General features: G+C 50.6%; 1 protein-coding gene and 1 pseudogene across 7 annotated transcripts; one reads left to right on the top strand and one right to left on the bottom strand.

Annotated features, from left to right (window-relative positions):
• Positions 1-817: 817 nt before the first annotated feature.
• LOC125535553 (anamorsin homolog 1-like) lies at positions 818-6172 on the bottom strand. 7 transcript variants are annotated; one of them, XR_015615724.1, is made up of 5 exons: positions 5833-6163; positions 4563-4611; positions 2441-3443; positions 1266-1427; positions 818-1096 (listed from the first exon to the last, which is right to left on the bottom strand). XR_015615724.1 is itself a non-coding variant. In XM_087543072.1 (5 exons), exons 1-3 carry the CDS (start codon positions 5966-5968, stop codon positions 3365-3367), a joined length of 264 nt encoding a protein of 87 aa, XP_087399198.1. In that variant the 5' UTR covers positions 5969-6149; the 3' UTR covers positions 1103-1427; positions 2441-2644; positions 3343-3364. The 7 variants fall into 7 exon arrangements, 4 of the variants coding, with proteins under 4 accessions (XP_087399198.1, XP_087399199.1, XP_087399200.1 ...); XR_015615726.1 differs by lacking the exon at positions 818-1096 and adding an exon at positions 4761-4820 and having other exon boundaries at positions 1103-1427; positions 5833-6172; XM_087543072.1 differs by lacking the exon at positions 818-1096 and having other exon boundaries at positions 1103-1427; positions 2441-2644; positions 3343-3443; positions 5833-6149.
• An 11082-nt stretch (positions 6173-17254) lies between these two features.
• On the top strand, positions 17255-19345 carry LOC147983724 (uncharacterized; annotated as a pseudogene).
• The last annotated feature ends 395 nt before the right edge of the window (positions 19346-19740 follow it).

Raw genomic sequence — 19740 nt, 5'->3', positions numbered from 1 at the left:
CAATATTTTTACTAAACCACAATCATCCACTAGTACACCCACATATTACCATCTTAATATCGCAAAAGTATTGCAAGGAACCAAACATATCATATTCAGTGATCCATAAATTTTATGTAGGATTTTATAACTAACCATGTGAATGACCAATTCCTGTTAACTCTATAAATAGATATAAGTGAAGCATGAGAGTTTAATTCACTACAAGAAATATGTCAACTTGCGACCATCACTATTGGTCACTGAAAGGTCATTGTTTTTCATTTGCGACCTTTTTGTGACCAAAAACAGAAGGTCAAAAGCTGGCGGTCGTAAAATGAAATTAACGACCTTCTCTGTGAGAAGGTCGTGGAATTCCACGACCAAAACAAAAGGTCGTTGATTCTATGAACTTTTGCTTTGGTCGCTAGCTCTCTGCCCAGGACACGTTGGATCCGACGTGGCAATCTGACGTGGTAAAATTGCGACCAATTGAAAAGGTCGTTGATAAAATTCAGCCCGGTCCGATTAGGTGTTTTACATGGGCCGAGCCCAACAATTAAGCCTATTTGTTGTTTTTTCCTGTGATTTTTTGGTCGGCTTCACAAGCCAAGTCCAACATTTCAGCCACCAATTTTCTAGGCTGTAAAACCTTTTACAGTTCAATTCTTGTTCGGGCCTCGGCCTTTTTTCAGTCCAATGCTTGTTCAAGCTTCGGCCTTTTTGTGGTCCTTTTAAATTTTGGAACTCAGCCCTCTAACAGTCCATTTTATTTATTTTCGAAAATTAATATACTAGCATTACTGAAACAGATCCCAACTTTGTTTGGGCTGTGGCCTTTTTAAGATCCAATAGTGTTTGGGCCAAAGACTCTTTCAGTATTATGTTCACATCCAACTAAATACATTTATCACAAATTCAAATTCCCAGCATTTGAATAAAAAGTACACCCAACATTAAATAACAGGTACAACAAGTAAATATACACCCAATTCCTAGCAAGATCAACATTACATCAAAATTCCAAGCAAATTCTGCATTACAAGTTCAATAACATATAAAGTGAGCCGCTGACTGGGGCTTCGAGCTTCTTCGAATATCTTTGGCCGAGGAACTCCTATAAATGAGGGAAAACAGATTAGTCACAAGTACACAAGCACTGTTTGCATCAGTACATCGACACTCGCAAGTAATACATCATTCACTTAAAACATTTAAAGTGAAATAGATACATGACATGACACAGGAGGCAGATGTTGCCAGACAAAGATGGCACTTGTATAGACCTTGAAAAAAGGGCCATTTGCATTTCTGTCCCTAACTCGAACCACCTAATCAGATATACCCCTAATTCGAAAGCCTGCTCAAATTTGCCCCTCCGCCGTTAGGTGCCCTTACAGAAAAGCCCTTCTGCGCCGTTACCGTCTGGTCAAACAACTTTGACCGTCCTGAAAAAAATAGCAAAAAAATTTAAAAAAAATCTAAAATTTTGTGAGATCGAAGATACTCATGTGCGCAAGGTGCGTGCAAATTTTTGTGCTATTTGGACATTCCAGGAGCTCGTGGCGAGAAAAAACAGTTAATATGCACGCTTGTGAACAATAAATTTGAAATAAAATAGCAAGAAAATTCAAAAAAATATGAAATTTTTTGGCATCAAAGAGGCTTGGGTGCACAAGGTGCTTGCAAGTTTTTGTGATCAAATGACTTGCGAGGAGCTCTCACAAGAAAAAACAAAATAGTCATTTTTTCCCAAGTTTTTTCCCAGGCCAGATTTTGTTTTTTTCTCCACAAGCCCCTCCAATGTCCAAACACAACAAAAATTGGCACGCAGCTTTTAGACCATAGCCTCTTTGATGCCAAAAAATTTCATATTTTTTTGAATTTTCTTGCTATTTTTTTGAATTTACTGTTCACAGGCTTACATACTTACTGTTTTTCCTTTGACATGAGCTCCTGGAATGCCCAAGCAGCACGAAAATTTGCACGCACCTTACGAACCTGAGTATCTTTGATCTCACAAATTTTCAGATTTTTTAGATTTTTTTTTGGGGCCGGTCAATGCCCTTTGACCGGCTTTGACCGGACGGTAATGGCGCAAAAGGGCATTTCTGTAAGGGCACGTAACGGCGGAGGGGCATTTTTGAGCAGGCTTTCGAATTAGGGGCAAATGTGAGTGGTGGGTTCGAGTTAGGGACACAGATGTAAAAGACCCTTGAAAAAAACCATACAAGTCAGTGATGCTCCAACACATCACTCGTGGACTAAAATAATAAGATAAAGCATCACTAGGGATGCATACTGATTTTACTAATATGTTTTAATTGTCTACTTTGGAGTTGCAGTATCTCTTAACAACATATATATCATCCAATGCTCGACTATGACAAAAATTAAACAATTACACCTCACAAAGGCAAAGCAAAGAATCATGGAGCGAGTAGGAGGGGTAGAAGGGGACCTGCGGAGCTCATCGGAAGTGGTTGTAGCCTAGGCTGAGCTTCACCATCACAGCGACAGCCAAGGGAGGCAGCCGAGCCTACCAATGCATAGCCATCATAGGAGCAGTAGCAGTGTAGCACCACCATTGCCGGAACTGAAACTGCTGGAGCAAATCACCATCACCTGGGTCACCTCCACCTAAGCATCTAGCAAGGGGTAAAGTCTGCACGTTTCAGTACAAGCTAGTGACGTCAAAAACCAAACAGTAGCAAGAAGAATAGAAACTCTAGTACATGATTAGTTGAAGAAACATGAACTACATTCAGTAGTGATGTTTCCATCATCCTACTATCACTAGTAGAGCAAACTACAGGTTACCATACTTCTGGAACCATGTACTTCACGACAGATGTATGTAGTAACACAAGACGCATGACACCTAAAGAAAAATTATTCATTCAAGATACTAGAAATTATACATACAAGTACTGATGGCCTAAAAATCAATCTACAGATAATAGATAATAATAAACAAACGACATCAGCATATTTTCTTCATTATATAAATAGAAACTAACAGACTGTTATGTGCATGCAGATGCACCAAAAGAAACTAAAGACCATTTATCTTAAGGATTCCACATAGCTGCCGAACATGCTTATCATCCAAGGAAAGAAGCATAGCTTTTTCAGGGGAAATCAATCTACAACCCTACGGATATTAGGACTATCTCGGTACAGAATATGAGCATGAGCAATACATCAGGAAGTATACACATCTGGAGAGAAAGAATTACGACCCACAAGGCAGCAGTGATAGCTTCTACCTTCACATATATTTCAATACCTACTACTATTTTCATGTATGTTAAATATGCAAGAGGTAAAAATGACAGTTATGTACACCCATTGCAAACAGACTTGTGAAGAAGAAGATAAACCGCTAATGCACTTCAATCGTTAATCCAACATTGCACATTTTCGCTGTTATAGTCAAGCAGCAGCCTCTTGTACTCGAAGGCCTATAAAATAAAATGGATAAGTTAGATTGATTACTGTAGGTGCAGGACAATTTCTGGAAGAGGCATAAACACGAAATGAAATAGATGTAGTATCATCACTACATGAAAGGAGCATTATACTTGGAAGGAAAAAACAGCATCGTGTCACCAAACAAACACTACTTGACAGGAAACTGTGCATTTCGTCCCTGTATCCATTAGTAGCAGGATAGCAGCAATGATTCACATGGCACGAATAATTCATTATGAGGAAACATGTTACTAGGTATGAAACAAACTATTTACACAGGTAAAATGGACACATGTACAATACATAGCTTGCTGTAAGCAGGAAACACTAGTGCTCATATACCAAAATCAATGGCAATACTTATGGACGATAGTAACAAGGTTAAACATCAGAGAAAGCACTTGCTAAGATATCATCATTTAGGGGCATTTACATCACCAATGTGGCAAACTGCAAAGCTGGTCTATTCGTCACCAGTTACAAGCATATTCTTGTTCATGCATAACTATAGTCAGCTCTATTTCAAAAAACTAGAAGCAAATCATCCGCCCTTCAAAATTTCTGTACTATCTAAACCAACAAAGATGTCAACTCAAACACTTCTAGAAATCAGTGCCCATACACACTTGTAGGTTGCAAAAACACTAGAGTTTCACCACAAGAGTGCACAGACTGCAACAAATGAATAAACAAATTAAACAACAAGCCACAATTTCCGCGGTGCCTACAGTACTACAGTGCCAGAATTTTTGGAAATGTACGGTAGAGTACATAATCAAGGTAGTGAAAACTTGGGAATGACCAACACGCGAGCATTAGAATTTGGAAAGTGTAGTGGCCTATCAGAGTTACTACCTGCACGGAAACATTAGGGGTCAGTCTTCAGGTTTGCCTCTAAAAAACATGGAAGTTGGATTTATAAATAAACAGACTTAACAGAAGATCAAGAAAACATGTATTTTTTTCAAAACCAAAAATTACGATGATGAGAAACATGATTGTCACGCAGTCAGCATGATTGATCCTCATGCATGCACCACATTTAAAGCCTTCTACTGCTATAGGAGCAGAAAAGAGGGAGCTAGGAGTAGGAGATGGAGGCAACTCACCGGAGAACTTGTGGTCGTCGCCGTACACAGCCTCCATAACGCCAGCCCCCTGCTCAGTATTATCAGTACTCAGTACTACAGAATTAAGTGATATCGACATTGAGAAGAAAAGCAGATATCAAGGCAACACTTGATGGCTTATGCTTCCCACAGGACTGTATGAACACGCATACAAAAGAGATATAGAACAAACGGAACTGGGGCGAAAAGAAGGACTCCGGACTTGTAGCACCAGATATCAGCTGCTCAAAAGATCACCTAAAGTGACACAACGGCCAGAAATGAGTGAACAAAACACACTAAAAGACGTCAATATACATCTAATTTAGATAAGAAGTCAGAACATGGTATATTTGAGAACCGAGGAAGTAGTAAGTATGATGTGTTGTTTGCATGTGCAGGCAGAGTAGCACTTTAAGTTAGCAAAGATTACATCATAAGTGGAATTTAAGTCTAAACGCATCATGTCTAAGCATGAAGGAGCAAGAGAGCAATTCATAATGTAGGGTCAATCGCAAATTTGATCATAAGCCACCGGTCGAGGAGGAGCGTGCCCTCGGATTTACCATATTTGCTGGATACGTACGCGCGCTGCCAACTGCAGTGGGTAGGTACTGCCGGAACCCGGACACTCAGGAATTTCTCACTCGTTACAACAAGATGAAATGTCAATGCACAAGTCTGCAAGCATGAAGAATTGGCATCAGACCCCACATGCCAGCTACTTGGCAGCCAGTGGGATTTTCTAAATTTCGCCTAAAAGCATGACATGTTCCTTTTCTTTTTGGCAAACACATGTTCTTTGTTGGATCAGCAAATACTCTAGTTTACTAACTTAGCGCCCTCAAAAAAAGTTCACTAACTTAGTCGGGCACGTTTATGCACATGTCTACTAAGTTACTCTATCCGCGAAAAAGATGATCGGATACCACCAATCAAAACACCAGAGGCTGCTGCCTAGCTTGTGCCGACGGGATACCACCATCTTATCCAGCAAACTCGTCGCATCACGCCTCACAACTGGAGACGACGCACGCGCCATCACCATAATTTAGTCCCTAACCTCGAGCATTGATGCACTTATCTAAGCGCCACTTGCATGGCACCCTGTCAAGCCAACTCACAGGTACACGAAACCATTGACAGGGACGCCGATTAGCAAATGGACCCGACCAAGGAAAACCGGGTCGCCGCCACACATCCATCTCGAGCGAAATCACGGCTTGGGGTTGGGAGATAGGGGGAAGGGGCTTGGGAGGGGGGGTGTTACCGAGCGAGGTGCACTGCGTGATGACGACGACCTCCTCCCGCGAGACGCGGGCGGCCGCCGCCAGGTCCCCCACCGCGCGGAGCGGCAGGGCCAGCTCGTCCGTCACCGTGAGCGCCGCCACGGCCGTGGACGCCATGGACCTGGACCGGATCGAATCGCCTGAAATTCTCGTCCATGGACCTGGACCGGATCGAATCGCCTGAAATCCTGCGAGCGAGAAGGGGATGCGATGGCGTCAGGTGGATCGGATGGAAAAACGGATGGATGGATCTGACGAGGGGAACAGGACACTAAAAACCTTATACAAAGAAATTTAGCAGTAGCGCGTGTTAAAAAAGGGCGCTAGTGTTAAATAGCAGTAGCGCGTGTCTGTAAACCGCGCTACAGATACAATAGTAGCAGTAGCGCGTGTCTGTAAACCGCGCTACAGATACAATAATAGCAGTAGCGCGTGCGCATGAAAACGCGCTACCACTAGTATCCCCTTTGCTATCTCCGATAGGCTACGCATAGCAGTAGCGGTCTTAAGATAAGCGCGCTATCGCTAGCACATAAGTAGCAGCGCGTTTCGCGCGGAGAGCGCTACTGCTAATGGAAATAAAATAAAATAAAAAACAAATGGAAAAGTAAATGAAAAAGAAAGAAATAGAAAAAGGAAAAAGGAAAAAATAAAATGTAGAGCAAAATAAATGAGAAAGCGAAAAAAGGAGAAAGACATAGCAGTAGCGTTTGTTCGTAAGAGGCGCTATAGCTAACGTAGCTGCACCGCGTTTCCTAGACCCCGCTATAGAAACAGAAAAGGAAATAAGAAAGATGAAGGAAATTACATAGCTATAGCAGTAGCGCGTTTTGTGAAAATCGTTATAGCTAATTTAGCTATAGCGCGTCTCGCGAAAAGCGCTACCGCTAAGTTTGACTTAACCAAAAAACCGTTTCCCCCCGGCCACCACTTCTCCCTCAAATCCCTCGACCCACCCCGCCGCCGTCTGCCCGATTCACCGTCGCCCCACTTCGCCGCCGTCTCCTGCCGACGTCGACCCCCCCGGAGCTACCAGAGCCGCGCGCCATCGACACCACCGGAGCCGCCCCCAACGCCACCGGAGCCGCACGGCCTCATCAACGCCATCGGAGCCGCAGTCGACGCCACTGGAGCCTCCCTCGACGCAACTGCCTCCCCCGCCGTCAGCGGAGACGCCCCCGCCTCCCTCGCCACCACTGCCTCCCGCGCCACCACCGGAGCCATCCTCTGTAAGCCCCCACCCCTCCTCTCTCTCTCTATCTCTAAATTAGTTAGGTTAGTTTAGTTAGGAAAATAATTTAGTTAGGTTAATTTAGTTAGGTTAATTAGTTAGGTTAATTTGACAGAGATGCCCCTGCCTCCCTCGCCGTAGGAAAAAATTGTATATGCTTAACTAGGGCAGTAGGGTTAGGGTTGTAGTGTTTAATTACAAATGTTAGGAAAGTAAGGTTTAACTAGATGTTAACTAGGGTGGTAGGATTTAGTTTAGAGAAAAAATCAATATAAAAATATAAATTTCTATTAGTGTTGCAAGTCTAGTGGGTTCTTAATTTTTAGTGAATTTTTATTATGACAAAAATGTAGGACATAATTTGAGTTCTAGGGTTCATACACTAGGAGATGCAAATCTGAAGTGGTCATGATATATGAAAAATCCTCAATTGTGTTTGCTCATTGATCATAATCGACATTGAAGTGGTTCGATTGTGCCCAAGTGGCCTTTTGTTGTTTCCGGGGAATGAAACCGAGTGGCCTATGTTTTGCCAGAATGTTGATTCATTTTCGTTCCGGCAAAATTCAGGTTCTTGATTTGTCCACTTTTTAGCAAAGGTCATGCCGAAATTTTCCATGAATTTCGGCATGACTTGTGCTACAAACTAGGACATATCGAGTGCCCGGGATTTGCCGCACCGGGAAGGAGTCAACGTTCCTGCAAAACAATAGGCCTTTTTATGTCATTATTCATTTTATTAGGTATAGAATTAATTGACTAGATTTAATCGTAGGAAACATGGCTAGCAACGATGAAGGACAGGGTTCTGGTGAATGCGACGACGTCTACCGGGCGGCAGACGAATTTTTTAGCCTTGCCGATGTCGAGACCAGCGCTGAGACTCAGACCGGCATCGAGACTGAGACTGAGACCGGCGCTGAGACTCAGACCGGCATCGAGACTGAGACTGAGACCGGCGCTGAGACTCAGACCGGCATCGAGACCGGCGCTGAGACTGAGACCGGCGCTGAGACTCAGACCGGCATCGAGACCGGCGTTGAGACTGAGACCGGCGCTGCCTCGGAGAGCGGAGCCGGTGTAGAACCGAAAGCAAAGAGGCAACGACCTCCTAACAAATTCAGGACTACTAGACTGGTGGTCACGGAGGTGGACGACGGCAATTTTGAGCCAAAGGCGCCCGAGGAAGCGCGTCGATGCTACGGCAATCAGATAGGCTGCATCGTACGGACAACCGCCACCATCAACGATGAGAAACTACAGAAGATAGAAAATATGGGGAGCCCCCTCCTAAAGAAGTTTCACCAGATATTCTTGTTCCCGGGCCGGAATGAGAAGGATTATAAAGATCCAGATGAGGACCCGACAATGAAGAAGATAAACAAACACGCCATGACCAAGTTTAGCGACGCGTTGGCCGCCTGGAAAAATCGAGTGAAAGCAAAGATCATCGACAAGAAGGAACCCTACTCCGACATTGTAAAGGATAATCCGAAAATCACGGAAGAGCAGTTTCAAATATTCAAGGAGGCTTGCGAGGCCGAAGCTTCCAAAAAAAAAGTCTAAGTACATGAAGGGGCTTCAAGAGAGGAACATTGGGAGCCACCACCTCGGAAGCCGTGGTTACGGCGGAAAGAGGTCCAAATGGGCCAAGGAGGACGCGAAATCCGCGAGTCTGGGCATCCCAGACCCCTTGGCGGATTTCACCGTCCCGCAGGAGCGTGACGTCCTCAGGGCCCGGCACCGTTGGGACCCAGTGAAGAAGGTTTATGAGACAAAACCTGTCATTACGGAGTTCATGAGACTGATGGTAATTTTAGTTTCTGATCAATTCGACTGCACATGTTAGTCATATTTGTAAACGATCCTTGTGCCTTTTGCAGAGAGAGCAGCACCGGATTGCGGCCGAAAGCGACTCGCCGTCTGAGGCATTGGCGAGGCCCAAGTGGGACACTCCATTCAACCGGGCGTTGAACATATTGAAATGACAACCGGTGGATACTCGACCGTCGTATGGACGCGTGCACGGTGCCGGAGATGGTGCCACATGGAAGAAGTACTACCGTGAGACCACGGAGGAGAGAAAGGAAAGACAGAGGTTAACTGAGGAAAACATCGACAAGAAGGTTGAGATTGCGGTTGAGAAGAAATCATATCAGATAGTCGCAACAGCGGTAGCTGCCGCAAAACAGGTGGTTGCAGATTTGTCTACTTCCTTGGTGACGGGCATTTTCACTTGGACAAGGCAACATCTAGAAAAAAATGCAGAGGACTTTCCCCTTGCTGACTTCTTGGGGAGCAGCTCGACTAGCGTTGCACCAGCACCTGCTCCCGCACCGGCTCCCGCACCTGCTCCCGCACCGGCTCCCGCACCGGACGTTCTCGGTGGTGCTTCGTCTTTGGCTGAGCTCGACGCCCTCACGGTATCTGTCACACCGGCCCCCTTCAATATAAATGTATAATCTCCCGTTTTCGTTGCCTTTCGGATGTCTCACGTCGCAGACTTTTCTTTGCAGGCCGACGAAACCCCGTGCACCATATTGTACACCATCGGCGACCATAAGGTGGACGTGGGGAAGGCGACGATAATGAAGCCGAAGGAACCATCAGCCGGCCGATCCCCCCGAACGTCTTCAAGGTTTCTGTGGCCAGTGTCAAACCGGGCCACGAGAATTTGCCTCCTCCAATACTAGCGGGGGATGACGACGAGACACCGCGGCGGCTTGGTGATTGTTGCAATGGGTGGGTCCTGTTGTGGCCAAAGAGTCTGCTTTGTCTGGAGGCGGCTGGGAGCACACCCACAAGCACGCAGCCTCAACAAGGTATGAACATCAACACCCCACCTACCCAATTAGCGTCGGGTGTCGGGTTGGGTGATAGCGGACGGGGTAAGGAGGAGGCTCCATTAGTCGCTGATGACGTCGCCATGGATGAGGATGAGGACGACGATGGCGCTGAACAGTATGTCTATACTGGCGCCTCCTCAGGGTTTGAGCGTCATGAGTTGGTGCCTGAATTGCCGTCTCAACGTATTATGGACGACCTTCCGGTAGTAAAGAAGTCTAGGAAGAGAGCAAGGAAAGGCAAAAAAGCTGATTCTATGATCCAGCCGCCTCAGCAGCCTCGGCTTCAGGACCATATAGATATCCCCGATGCGGATAAATGGCATATCCCCGGTCAACCAATCCTACCTGCAACAGCGCTACGTGCCAGATTCGGTGATATAAGGAGACTTCATGATGATGTGCTGCGGGTAGAGAAAGTCCTCATCGCCTCGAAAGATCCAGGATACCCACTCTACGTGGTTAACGTTCCGCGGCAAATGTCGTACGTCGACAGCTTCCCCGTGGATAAGTTCTTCCTCCAATTCGATTACATATTCGACATGTTTCACGTGAAGAAGCTGGATTTTATGTTTATCCGCCTTTATGCCTTGCACATGAACTACATCATCGGGGTTGAGCAGATATCTCATATCTGTGTTGCTGACCCGTACTACATGCACGAGGGCTTCTTGGGAGTCTGCGCAAAGCACCGTGAATACGCAAGGGATTACATCGTCAATTTCATGCTCGCCAATATGGACAAGGAGGCGATTCTCGTGCCTTATCATCCCGTGCAAGTCATCCGCGCTGCTATCCTTCCTTCAATTTCAACCATTCATTTGCACGGTGGAGGCTAATTAATTTGAGGTGTACTTATTTTGCGCAGCGGCGGGCGCGCCGTCCTCATCATCCTCTACCCCCGATTCTCCCACGCTCTTTACTTGGACTCGTCGAAGAACATTCACAAAAAGGATTACACCCACATCAAGGATGTTCTCGACAGTGCTATGTTTTACTACCAAGCAAGGGGTGGAGAGGTCAGGGACAAGAAGACAAGGGGCGGCAGGGCCGCCTTCGGCCATAAGACCGACTTCTGCTGCATCCAGCAACCGAACGATTCTCTTAATGATGGATTCTATGTCCTACACTACATGCTGGAGTACAGACGGGATCACCAGAACCTTCGCATGTCACCTAGATCCAGCGATGCCCATATTCTACAGTGGGCAAAGGACATAGGAGATATCGAGGATCATTGACTTCGAGCTGAGTTCTATAACATCCAGTGCGAACTTGCCCAAATCATCATGAAGGAGGTCGTCGGAAAAATAGGGATGTTCCACGGAGAAGGACAAATGTCGCGGGAAGACGTCCGAACATGGATAGCCTCTCAACGTCTCAACATGAAGCCTTTCACTAAGCTCAAGGACTATCTCCCTGACTTGGATGGATGGAACGACATGTTGGAGTGATTGTCGATATATGACAATGTGTCCGTTTAGTCCATACTTTCTATATGAAAAAACTTTGAGTTATGCACGGTGAAACTTTATTTGTGATGTAATTAAACCATCCTCCTCCTCGACTAGCGAAAATCACTCTAGTTAGGGCATTTTAGGGTGCGATGAACTTTGTTATTTATGCTTATGATATGTTGCTTCTATTTTTGCCAAGTCTGTCTCCGTCGGAGTAATGGGCCACGGGTAGGCTAACCCGAGGCCCAGAACCTTTCAAGACATCAGGGCTGACTACGCCCCTCAAGACGCCAGGATGGAGAGCCGCCTTCCAGAGGCCGGCTAAAGGAACAACCGACTGCCCGCATGCGGCCGAGTCCTGGAGGCGAGGTCAAGACGGGCCGACTCCCGCCTGGCAGCTCCCAGAGAAGCCGGCCACGGGGAGTCGACCCACAACACCAGCAAAGCCCATGCCCTCATAAAGGGGGATGGGACGGGAGTGGCCACAGTAAAACCCACTCCCTCCCCTTTTCATGGGATGGCTAGGCCACAGTGCGTCGTACCAGCGGAGATCTCTGTCCGGCGGGGCACTGTTGCCGTGCCATCCCTGACATCAGCAACAGTAGGTGGAGTCCTGCACCCACGACGGCCTGTCGGTACGGTCCATGGACGATGGGCCCTACCGGCCAGTGAGAGTCCAGAAGACGGCAAGAGCGCCACCAGCCGGACCCGAAGGGAGCCGGCCCCCGGAAGTCGGCTTGCCCCTCCCCCAGGTCCCACGCTCCATTAACCAGACAAGACGGGCAGTGGCTACAGTAATCGCCCGCCAGGTAGCAGGGCTGTAGCCACGACCCCATGACCAAGCCTGCGTCATTAGAAGCACGGCTACAGTAATCGGTAGCCGGCAAGACCCGCAAATGGTGGGTACGACCTGTCGGCTCTGTACCAGACCAGTCGGCGGGGCCCACCAGTCGGCGGGCCCCAGCAGTCGGCAGAGAAGCCGGCGGGCGGAGAGACTGACGGCTGGGCCCTGTGCCTAGTCGGTTTACCATTGTACCCCTAGGGGGTAGGCCTATATAAACCCCCGGGGCACCCATGCAAAGGGTTCCGACCCATTAGAACTAGACCAGACCTTAGAGAAGGAAGAGAGCTGGCCTAGCCTCCTCCTGTCCACAGATACAGCTCGAGGAGCACCATTGTACTCACTTTGCCTTAGTGATCATGCGGAGACCCCGCAGAGTAGGACTAGGGGTGTTATCTCCTAGGAGAGCACTGAACCTGGGTAAAGTTCGCCGGCATATGTGTCTACGCCTCATCCCGTTTCCAGGCACCGGCGACGTTCTACTCGCCCCCACCATGATAATCCATCCATTGGCATATGTCGCACCCAACCCCCGATATTTGGCGCCCACCGTGGGGCCTGGTGCACCATCGTCCGGAGACCTGTTTTGGACGGGAACCCTTTTCCTCCTTGGCGAGCGCAGCCAGCCCGGCACGCCAGACGGAGTCTGCGCTGACGCGCTGCATGGCGCTGAAATCGCCTGCGCGGCTAGTTGCCTCGTCGATCTTGTAGGCGAGGTCCGCCTCTCCGACGGGCCCGCATCCGACGCAGGCACAGGCGGCCCCGAGAGCCTCCTCGCGGGCCTCCTCGATCAACTTCATGTCGCCAGCGAGCCAGCTGGGGACTTGGAGTCCGTAGGCTCCACTGATCCAATGTTCGTCGACTCCGACACCGTGTCGCTTGACACGTTCCCCACCAACGTGGTGGTCTACGACGAGCCGCTTCCTCGCGCGGAGAGCGGCGAAAGCACCGTCACGGAAGTGCTTGTCATCGATCATGGCGAGCACTCCGGCGAGGGTGATTACGACCCGCTCCACGCGGCGCTGCAAGACCTGGCAGCGCCCATCCCTGAAGATGCCGACGCCGAGACGCTGGAGGCACGCCGCCTTCAGCTAGTCGAAGGAGCCAAAAAGCTGGCCAGCATGAGACGCCTGTCAGAAGCCTACCAGCGCGAGATGGACCGCGCGGTGGGTGGCACGCCGGCTCCAACTGGGCCTAGCCGCCTTGGCATGGTCCAGCAGCGCGGTGCGGCTATCGCCGATCTGTTCGGGGCGAATCGCCCCGTCTACGCCACACCTGCGGAGAATTTTCGAGCCGCCCAGGCGGCGGCGGACGAGCTAGACAAGTTCGAGGGTGAAGAGCGTCGCTTGATGACGGAGCACGTGCAGCGACTCCTTGACGCGGCTGCTGAGCAGAACGAGGCCGGCCGCCACACTGATGCGCCGCGCCGACGGAATGATAACCTGCTTCCGCACCGAGACCAAGGCGTGGAGTCTCGGACGCCGACTGGCGGCATCCGCGGAAGGAAAGACAAGGAGCCGGCTGCCAGCTGCAGTCACACTCGCATCACCATAGAGCGCGACCGAGACGGCCGCCCAAGAACAGTGGAGCGACGGGACGACTGCCCGCCTCCTCCCCTCGGAGGGAAAGGCGAGTCTCCCCGCCGCCTGTTGATCACCCGACACTCGGCGACCGCCTTGGCTGCCGAGAGGGAGTCGGTGAGAACGACGCCCGCCATCGGATCGACCGTCTCCACCAATCCCTGGCGCTTGAGGAAGAAGATGAGTTGGGTCCGCCGTGTTTTGGCCCCCGCATCCGAGATGAGCCCTTCCCCAAAGGGTTCACGCTCCCCAGAGACACACCCAAGTACACCGGCTCCGTGAAGCCAGAGGACTGGCTGGTCGACTACTCCACGGCCGTCAGCATAGCAAACGGCAACAAGCGTGTTGCTGTGAAGTACGTCCCACTCATGCTCCAGGGCACGACCCGGACATGGCTGAACAACTTAAGGCCCCGCAGCATCAACAGTTGGGTCGACTTCACCGACGCCTTCGTCCGCAACTTCACCAACACGTACAAGCGACCTCCCAAACCCCGCCAGCTCTCCTTCTATGTGCAAGGCCCCAGCGAGTCAACTTGCGACTACCTCACGCGCTGGGCCGAGCTCCGCAACTCTTGCGAGGGCGTGCACGAGGTGCAGGCTATTGAGTACTTCACTGCAGGATGCCAAGAGGGCACCCTCCTCAAGCACAAGCTTCTCTGCGATGAGCCAAAAACCCTCGACGAGCTGCTGATCATAGCAGACAAATACGCCACGGCCGATTCCTCCATGAAGACGGAGATTCAAGTCAGCGCAACCGGCAAGGTGGCTCCTCAGGCTCCCCGAACCCCAGTCGGGGACACCAGTCGGCGTCAGCAGCAGAACAACCACAAGCGTAAAGCCCCCCCGCCGACTTCCACCAGTCGGCAGGTGGCAACAGTTGAAGACCAACAGCCGGAAGGGCAACCTCCGCTCAGACGTCAGAAGGGCGGCAAGTCCAACTGGCAGCCGGCTTTCTCATAAGAGCAGACTCTGGATGGACCCTGCAAGTTCCACAGTGGCGCGAAGCCGTCCAACCACACCACTTGGAAATGCCACTGGCTCACCAGGATCACCAAGGGAGACGGCCTTATGCCTCCCCCACCTGCTGGGCAGCCGCCTCCCCCTCCGCCCAAGCAGCCGGCGGTCAGACCAGTCGGCGCAGTGCAAGACGAGTACCCAGAAGAGCAGGGAGCATACATCGTGTTCACCAGTGTGGCCGACGATCGACGCAGCAGACGGCTGCAGCAGCAGGAGGTGAATACAGTAGCTTCTGACGCACCTGAGTTCATGCACTGGTCTGAGAAGCCCATCAGCTGGAGTTGGGCTGACCACCCCGAAGTAATGCCCAGACCCGGCTCCTATGCTTTGGTTTTGGACGCCACCTTTGCCACGGACAAGCGAGCTGCTCATTTTTCCAGAGTCCTGATAGACGGCGGCAGCAGCATCAACATCTTGTACAAAGACACCATGGAGAAGTTGGGAATCAGGTAGAGGCAACTGCAGTCCAGCCGGACGGTGTTCCACGGCATAGTCCCTGGCCTTTCCTGCTCGCCAATCGGCAAGATCTTGATCGACGTCCTCTTCGGAGACAAAGATCATTTCCGCCGTGAGTCAATATGGTTCGAGGTGGTGGACCTAGAAAGCCCATACGATGCACTGCTTGGCCGGCCAGCCCTGGCCAAGTTCATGGCCGTCCCCCACTATGCCTATCTCAAGATGAAGATGCCGAGTTCCAAAGGGATTCTGACCATAACTGGCGACTACAAGAAGTCGTCCGCCTGCGCATCAGAGAGCAGTCGGCTGGCCGAGTCCCTCGTGATCGCAGCTGAGAAGCGGCTGCTGGATCGAGTTGTGGCGATGGCAGGCAAGCAGCCAGAGATGTCGCCTGATCCCAAAGAGTCGGAAGCTGAGGGTTTGTTCAAGCCGGCCAAGGAAACAAAGAAGATACCTTTGGACCCGGAGCACCCAGAGAGGTACGCTGTCGTAGGAGCCAACCTCGACAGAAAATAGGAAGGCGAGCTCGTCGATTTCCTCCATGAGAATCGAGACATCTTCGCATGGTCCCCCAAGGACATGCCAGGTGTCCCAACGGAATTCGCCGAGCACAAATTACACATCCGATCTGATGCCAAACCAGTCAGACAGCCTTTACGCCGCTTGTCAGAAGAGAAGAGGAGAGTTGTTGGAGAAGAGATAGCCCGGCTGCTCGCAACCGGCTTCATCATGGAAGTATTTTTCCCAGAATGGCTGGCCAACCCGGTCTTGGTACTGAAGAAAAACAAACAATGGCAAATGTGTATTGACTACACAAGCCTCAACAAAGCATGCCCCAAGGACCCGTTCGCCTTGCCAAGGATCGACCAAGTGATAGACTCCACAGCTGGATGCGAGCTGTTGAGTTTCTTGGATGCATATTCAGGGTATCACCAGATCAAGTTAAACCCAGCCGACAGGCTGAAGACTGCCTTCATCACGCCGTTTGGAGCTTTCTGCTACCTAACCATGACGTTCGGCTTGAGGAACGCCGGCGCCACCTTCCAACGATGCATGCAGAAGTGTCTCCTCAAGCAGCTCGGCAGAAATGCTCACGTCTACGTGGATGATGTGGTGGTGAAGACGGAGAAGCGTGGAACACTGCTGGAAGACCTCAAGGAGACCTTCGATAACTTGCGCCAATTCTAGATCAAGATCACCCCGAAGAAATGCGTCTTCGGAGTACCAGCCGGCCAGCTCCTTGGTTTCCTGGTCTCCGAACGCAGCATAGAATGCAACCCTGTGAAGATCAAGGCGATTGAAAGGATGAAGGTACCCAGCCGACTACTGGACGTACAAAAATTCACCGGCTGTTCGGCATCCGTTAGCCGGTTCATCAGTCGGCTGGGCGAGAAGGCCCTTCCCCTGTACCAACTCATGAAGAAGACCACTTTTTTGAGTGGAACCACAAGGCAGACGAAGCATTTGTCCAACTAAAGAAGATGCTGGCGACTCCACCTGTTCTGGTGGCTCCGACTCCTAAGGAGCCCATGCTCCTCTACATCGCCGCCACCAGCCGGGTGGTCAGCATGGTCATTGTGGTAGAATGCAAGGAGGAAGGAAAAGCACTACCAGTTCAAAGACCGGTATATTATTTGAGTGAAGTACTGTCGACCTCCAAGAAAAACTACCCCCACTACCAGAAGATGTGCTATGGTGTGCATTTTGCCACCAAGAAATTGAAGCCTTACTTCCAAGAGCATCCAATCACTGTGGTCTGCACGGCTCCTCTAGCCGAGATCATCAGCAGCCGAGACGCTTCGGGACGAGTGGCCAAGTGGGCCATAGATTTGGCCCCCTACACCATCTACTACCAACCTCACACTGCCATCAAGTCACAAGCGCTGGCCGACTTCCTCGTCGACTGGGCCGAAACCCATTATCTACCACCAGCGCCCGACTCCACCCATTGGTGAATGCACTTCGACGGCTCCAAGATGCGCACCGGCTTGGGAGCCGGCATCGTCCTCACCTCTCCCAAGGGAGACAAGCTCAAGTATGTGCTGCAAATCCATTTTGCCGCCTCCAACAACGTCGCCGAGTACGAGGCACTCATTCATGGGCTCCGGCTAGCCAAAGAGCTTGGTATTCGCCGGATCCTGTGTTATGATGATTCTGACTTGGTGGTCCAACAGTCGTCAGGCGATCGGGATGCCAAGGACGCAGACATGGCAAGCTACCGCTTCCTCGTACAACAACTCAGTGGGTATTTCGAGGGATGCGAGTTTCTCCATGTACCAAGAAACGACAACGACCAAGCAGACGCCCTGGCGCGAATCGGCTCCACCCGTCAGGCAATACCGTCTGGCGTCGCCCTTCAGCGCCTCCTCAAGCCGTCCATCAAGCCATCACCAGAGTCAGACTCCATCTTCGTGCCGGCTCCTCCTGAAGTAGTCGGATCCGACTCAAGAGCCCCGTAGCCAGCGCGAGTGTTCCGGCAGACGGCGCGGGGATCGTGGCAGTCGCACCCGGCCCGGGGACTGCGGTGGCCGGCCCGGAGACTTCAGAACCCGGCCCGGGGACTGCGCCAATCTGCCCAGGGACTTCATCGACGCAGCAAGCGGCTGCCGACTCCAACCCGCCACCTCCCGGCCCACCCACCCTCATCCAAGTCGCAGTCTTGGCGGTTGCAGAAATTACAGCACCTTCATGGGCCCAACCCATCCTCAAATTCTTGGCGAACAAAGAGCTGCCAGCCGATAAGATCTCGGCTCGGCAAGTGCAACGCCGGGCGACAGCGTACGCCATCATCAATAGAGAGCTCGTAAGGCGCAGCGTCACTGGTATTCACCAGCGGTGTGTGGAGCCAGAGCAAGGCTAGGCAATCCTCAAAGACATCCATCAAGGCGAATGTGGCCATCACGTGGCTTCAAGAGCACTCGTCGCCAAAGCTTTCCGCCATGGCTTCTTCTGGCCGACTGCTCTTGAGGACGCCAAGTCTCTAGTCCAAAAATGCAAGGGGTGCTAGAAGTTCCGCTCTAGGCCTCATCAGCCGGCTTCCGCACTCAAAACTATTCCTATTGCCTGGCCCTTTGCTGTTTGGGGCCTGGACATGGTCGGACCATTCAAGACGGCGCGAGGTGGTTTAACTCATTTACTTGTTGCAGTGGACAAGTTCACCAAATGGATAGAAGCAAAGCCAATCAAGAGTTTGAATGGTCCGACTGCTGTGACATTCATCTCTGACATCACAATTCGGTACGGCATACCGCACAACATCATCACCGACAACGGCACAAACTTTGCCAAGGGTGCCTTGGCTCGTTTCTGCGCAACGTAGGGCATCCGACTGGACTTAGCGTCCGTTGCCCATCCTCAGTCCAACGGCCAAGTAGAGCAAGCAAATGGCCTAATCCTGTCCGGCATCAAGCCCCGGCTGGTCGAGCCTCTGGAGAGCTCGGCAGGCTGCTGGCTTGATGAGTTGCCAGCCGTCCTCTGGAGCCTGCACACGACTCCAAACAAGTCAACCGGCTTCACGCCCTTCTTCCTCGTCTACGGTGCCGAAGCCGTCATCCCAACGGACATAGAGTTCGACTCCCCTCGGGTCACCATGTACACCGAGGAGGAAGCAGAGGAAGCACATCAAGACGGCGTCAATCTGCTGGAAGAGGGCCGGCTGTTGGCACTCAGCCGATCCAGCATCTACTAGCAGAGCCTACGCCGATACTACATTCAGAAGGTCAAGCCGCGATCTTTCCAAGAAGGAGACCTTGTGCTTCGGCTGATTCAGCGAACAGCTAGCCAGCACAAGCTCTCAGCACCTTGGGAAGGCCCCTTCATCATCAGCAAGGTGTTGGGCAATGACTCCTACTACCTGATCGACGCTCAGAAGCCTCGAGCACACAAAAGAGACGACTCTAGCAAGGAGACAGAGCGACCATGGAATGCAAATCTCCTCTGAAAATTTTACAGTTAATACAATATGTATCATGCTACCTTTTGTATTAAAGTACAAAGACTTCGAGCCCCTCGAGAAGATCTCGGGGACTGCCTTCTTTTATCTTTATGATAATGAGTTATGCCTATGAGTATGTTATTCTTTTTCGCTTGGCACCGGGTTCGACTAGTTGGCCCGGGGACTTGCCGTCTTGAGCTATGAAATGACTTCCTGCAGCCGGACAAGTAGTTTGTGGCACTCAAGCCGTCTCCTGTTAGAAGCCGCAGATCGCAGAGCGACTGACTGGCAAGCAGGAGTAAGGTAGAATGGGTGTCCATATGAAAAATGGCTAAGGACTCAAAGCATGCACATAGCTTAAGCCGGTTTCCAGCCTTTTGCAACCGACTCTCGAGCAGCCGGCGCGCCGTTTTCTAAATTAGCTTGCTAAAAACTCTAAATGGCTAAGTACTTGCCTCCCAAAGAAGCCAAGTATTTGATCTAGCGGCAGTCCGCAGAGCGGCTGTCCGACTAGCCAAACGGCAACCA

Source organism: Triticum urartu, chromosome 2A (genome assembly GCF_056163025.1).
Source record: "Triticum urartu cultivar PI428250 chromosome 2A, HENAU_Tu73, whole genome shotgun sequence".
NCBI lineage: Eukaryota > Viridiplantae > Streptophyta > Magnoliopsida > Poales > Poaceae > Triticum > Triticum urartu.
Note: the sequence above shows the minus strand (reverse complement) of the source record. Positions and strands in the feature narration are given on the sequence as shown.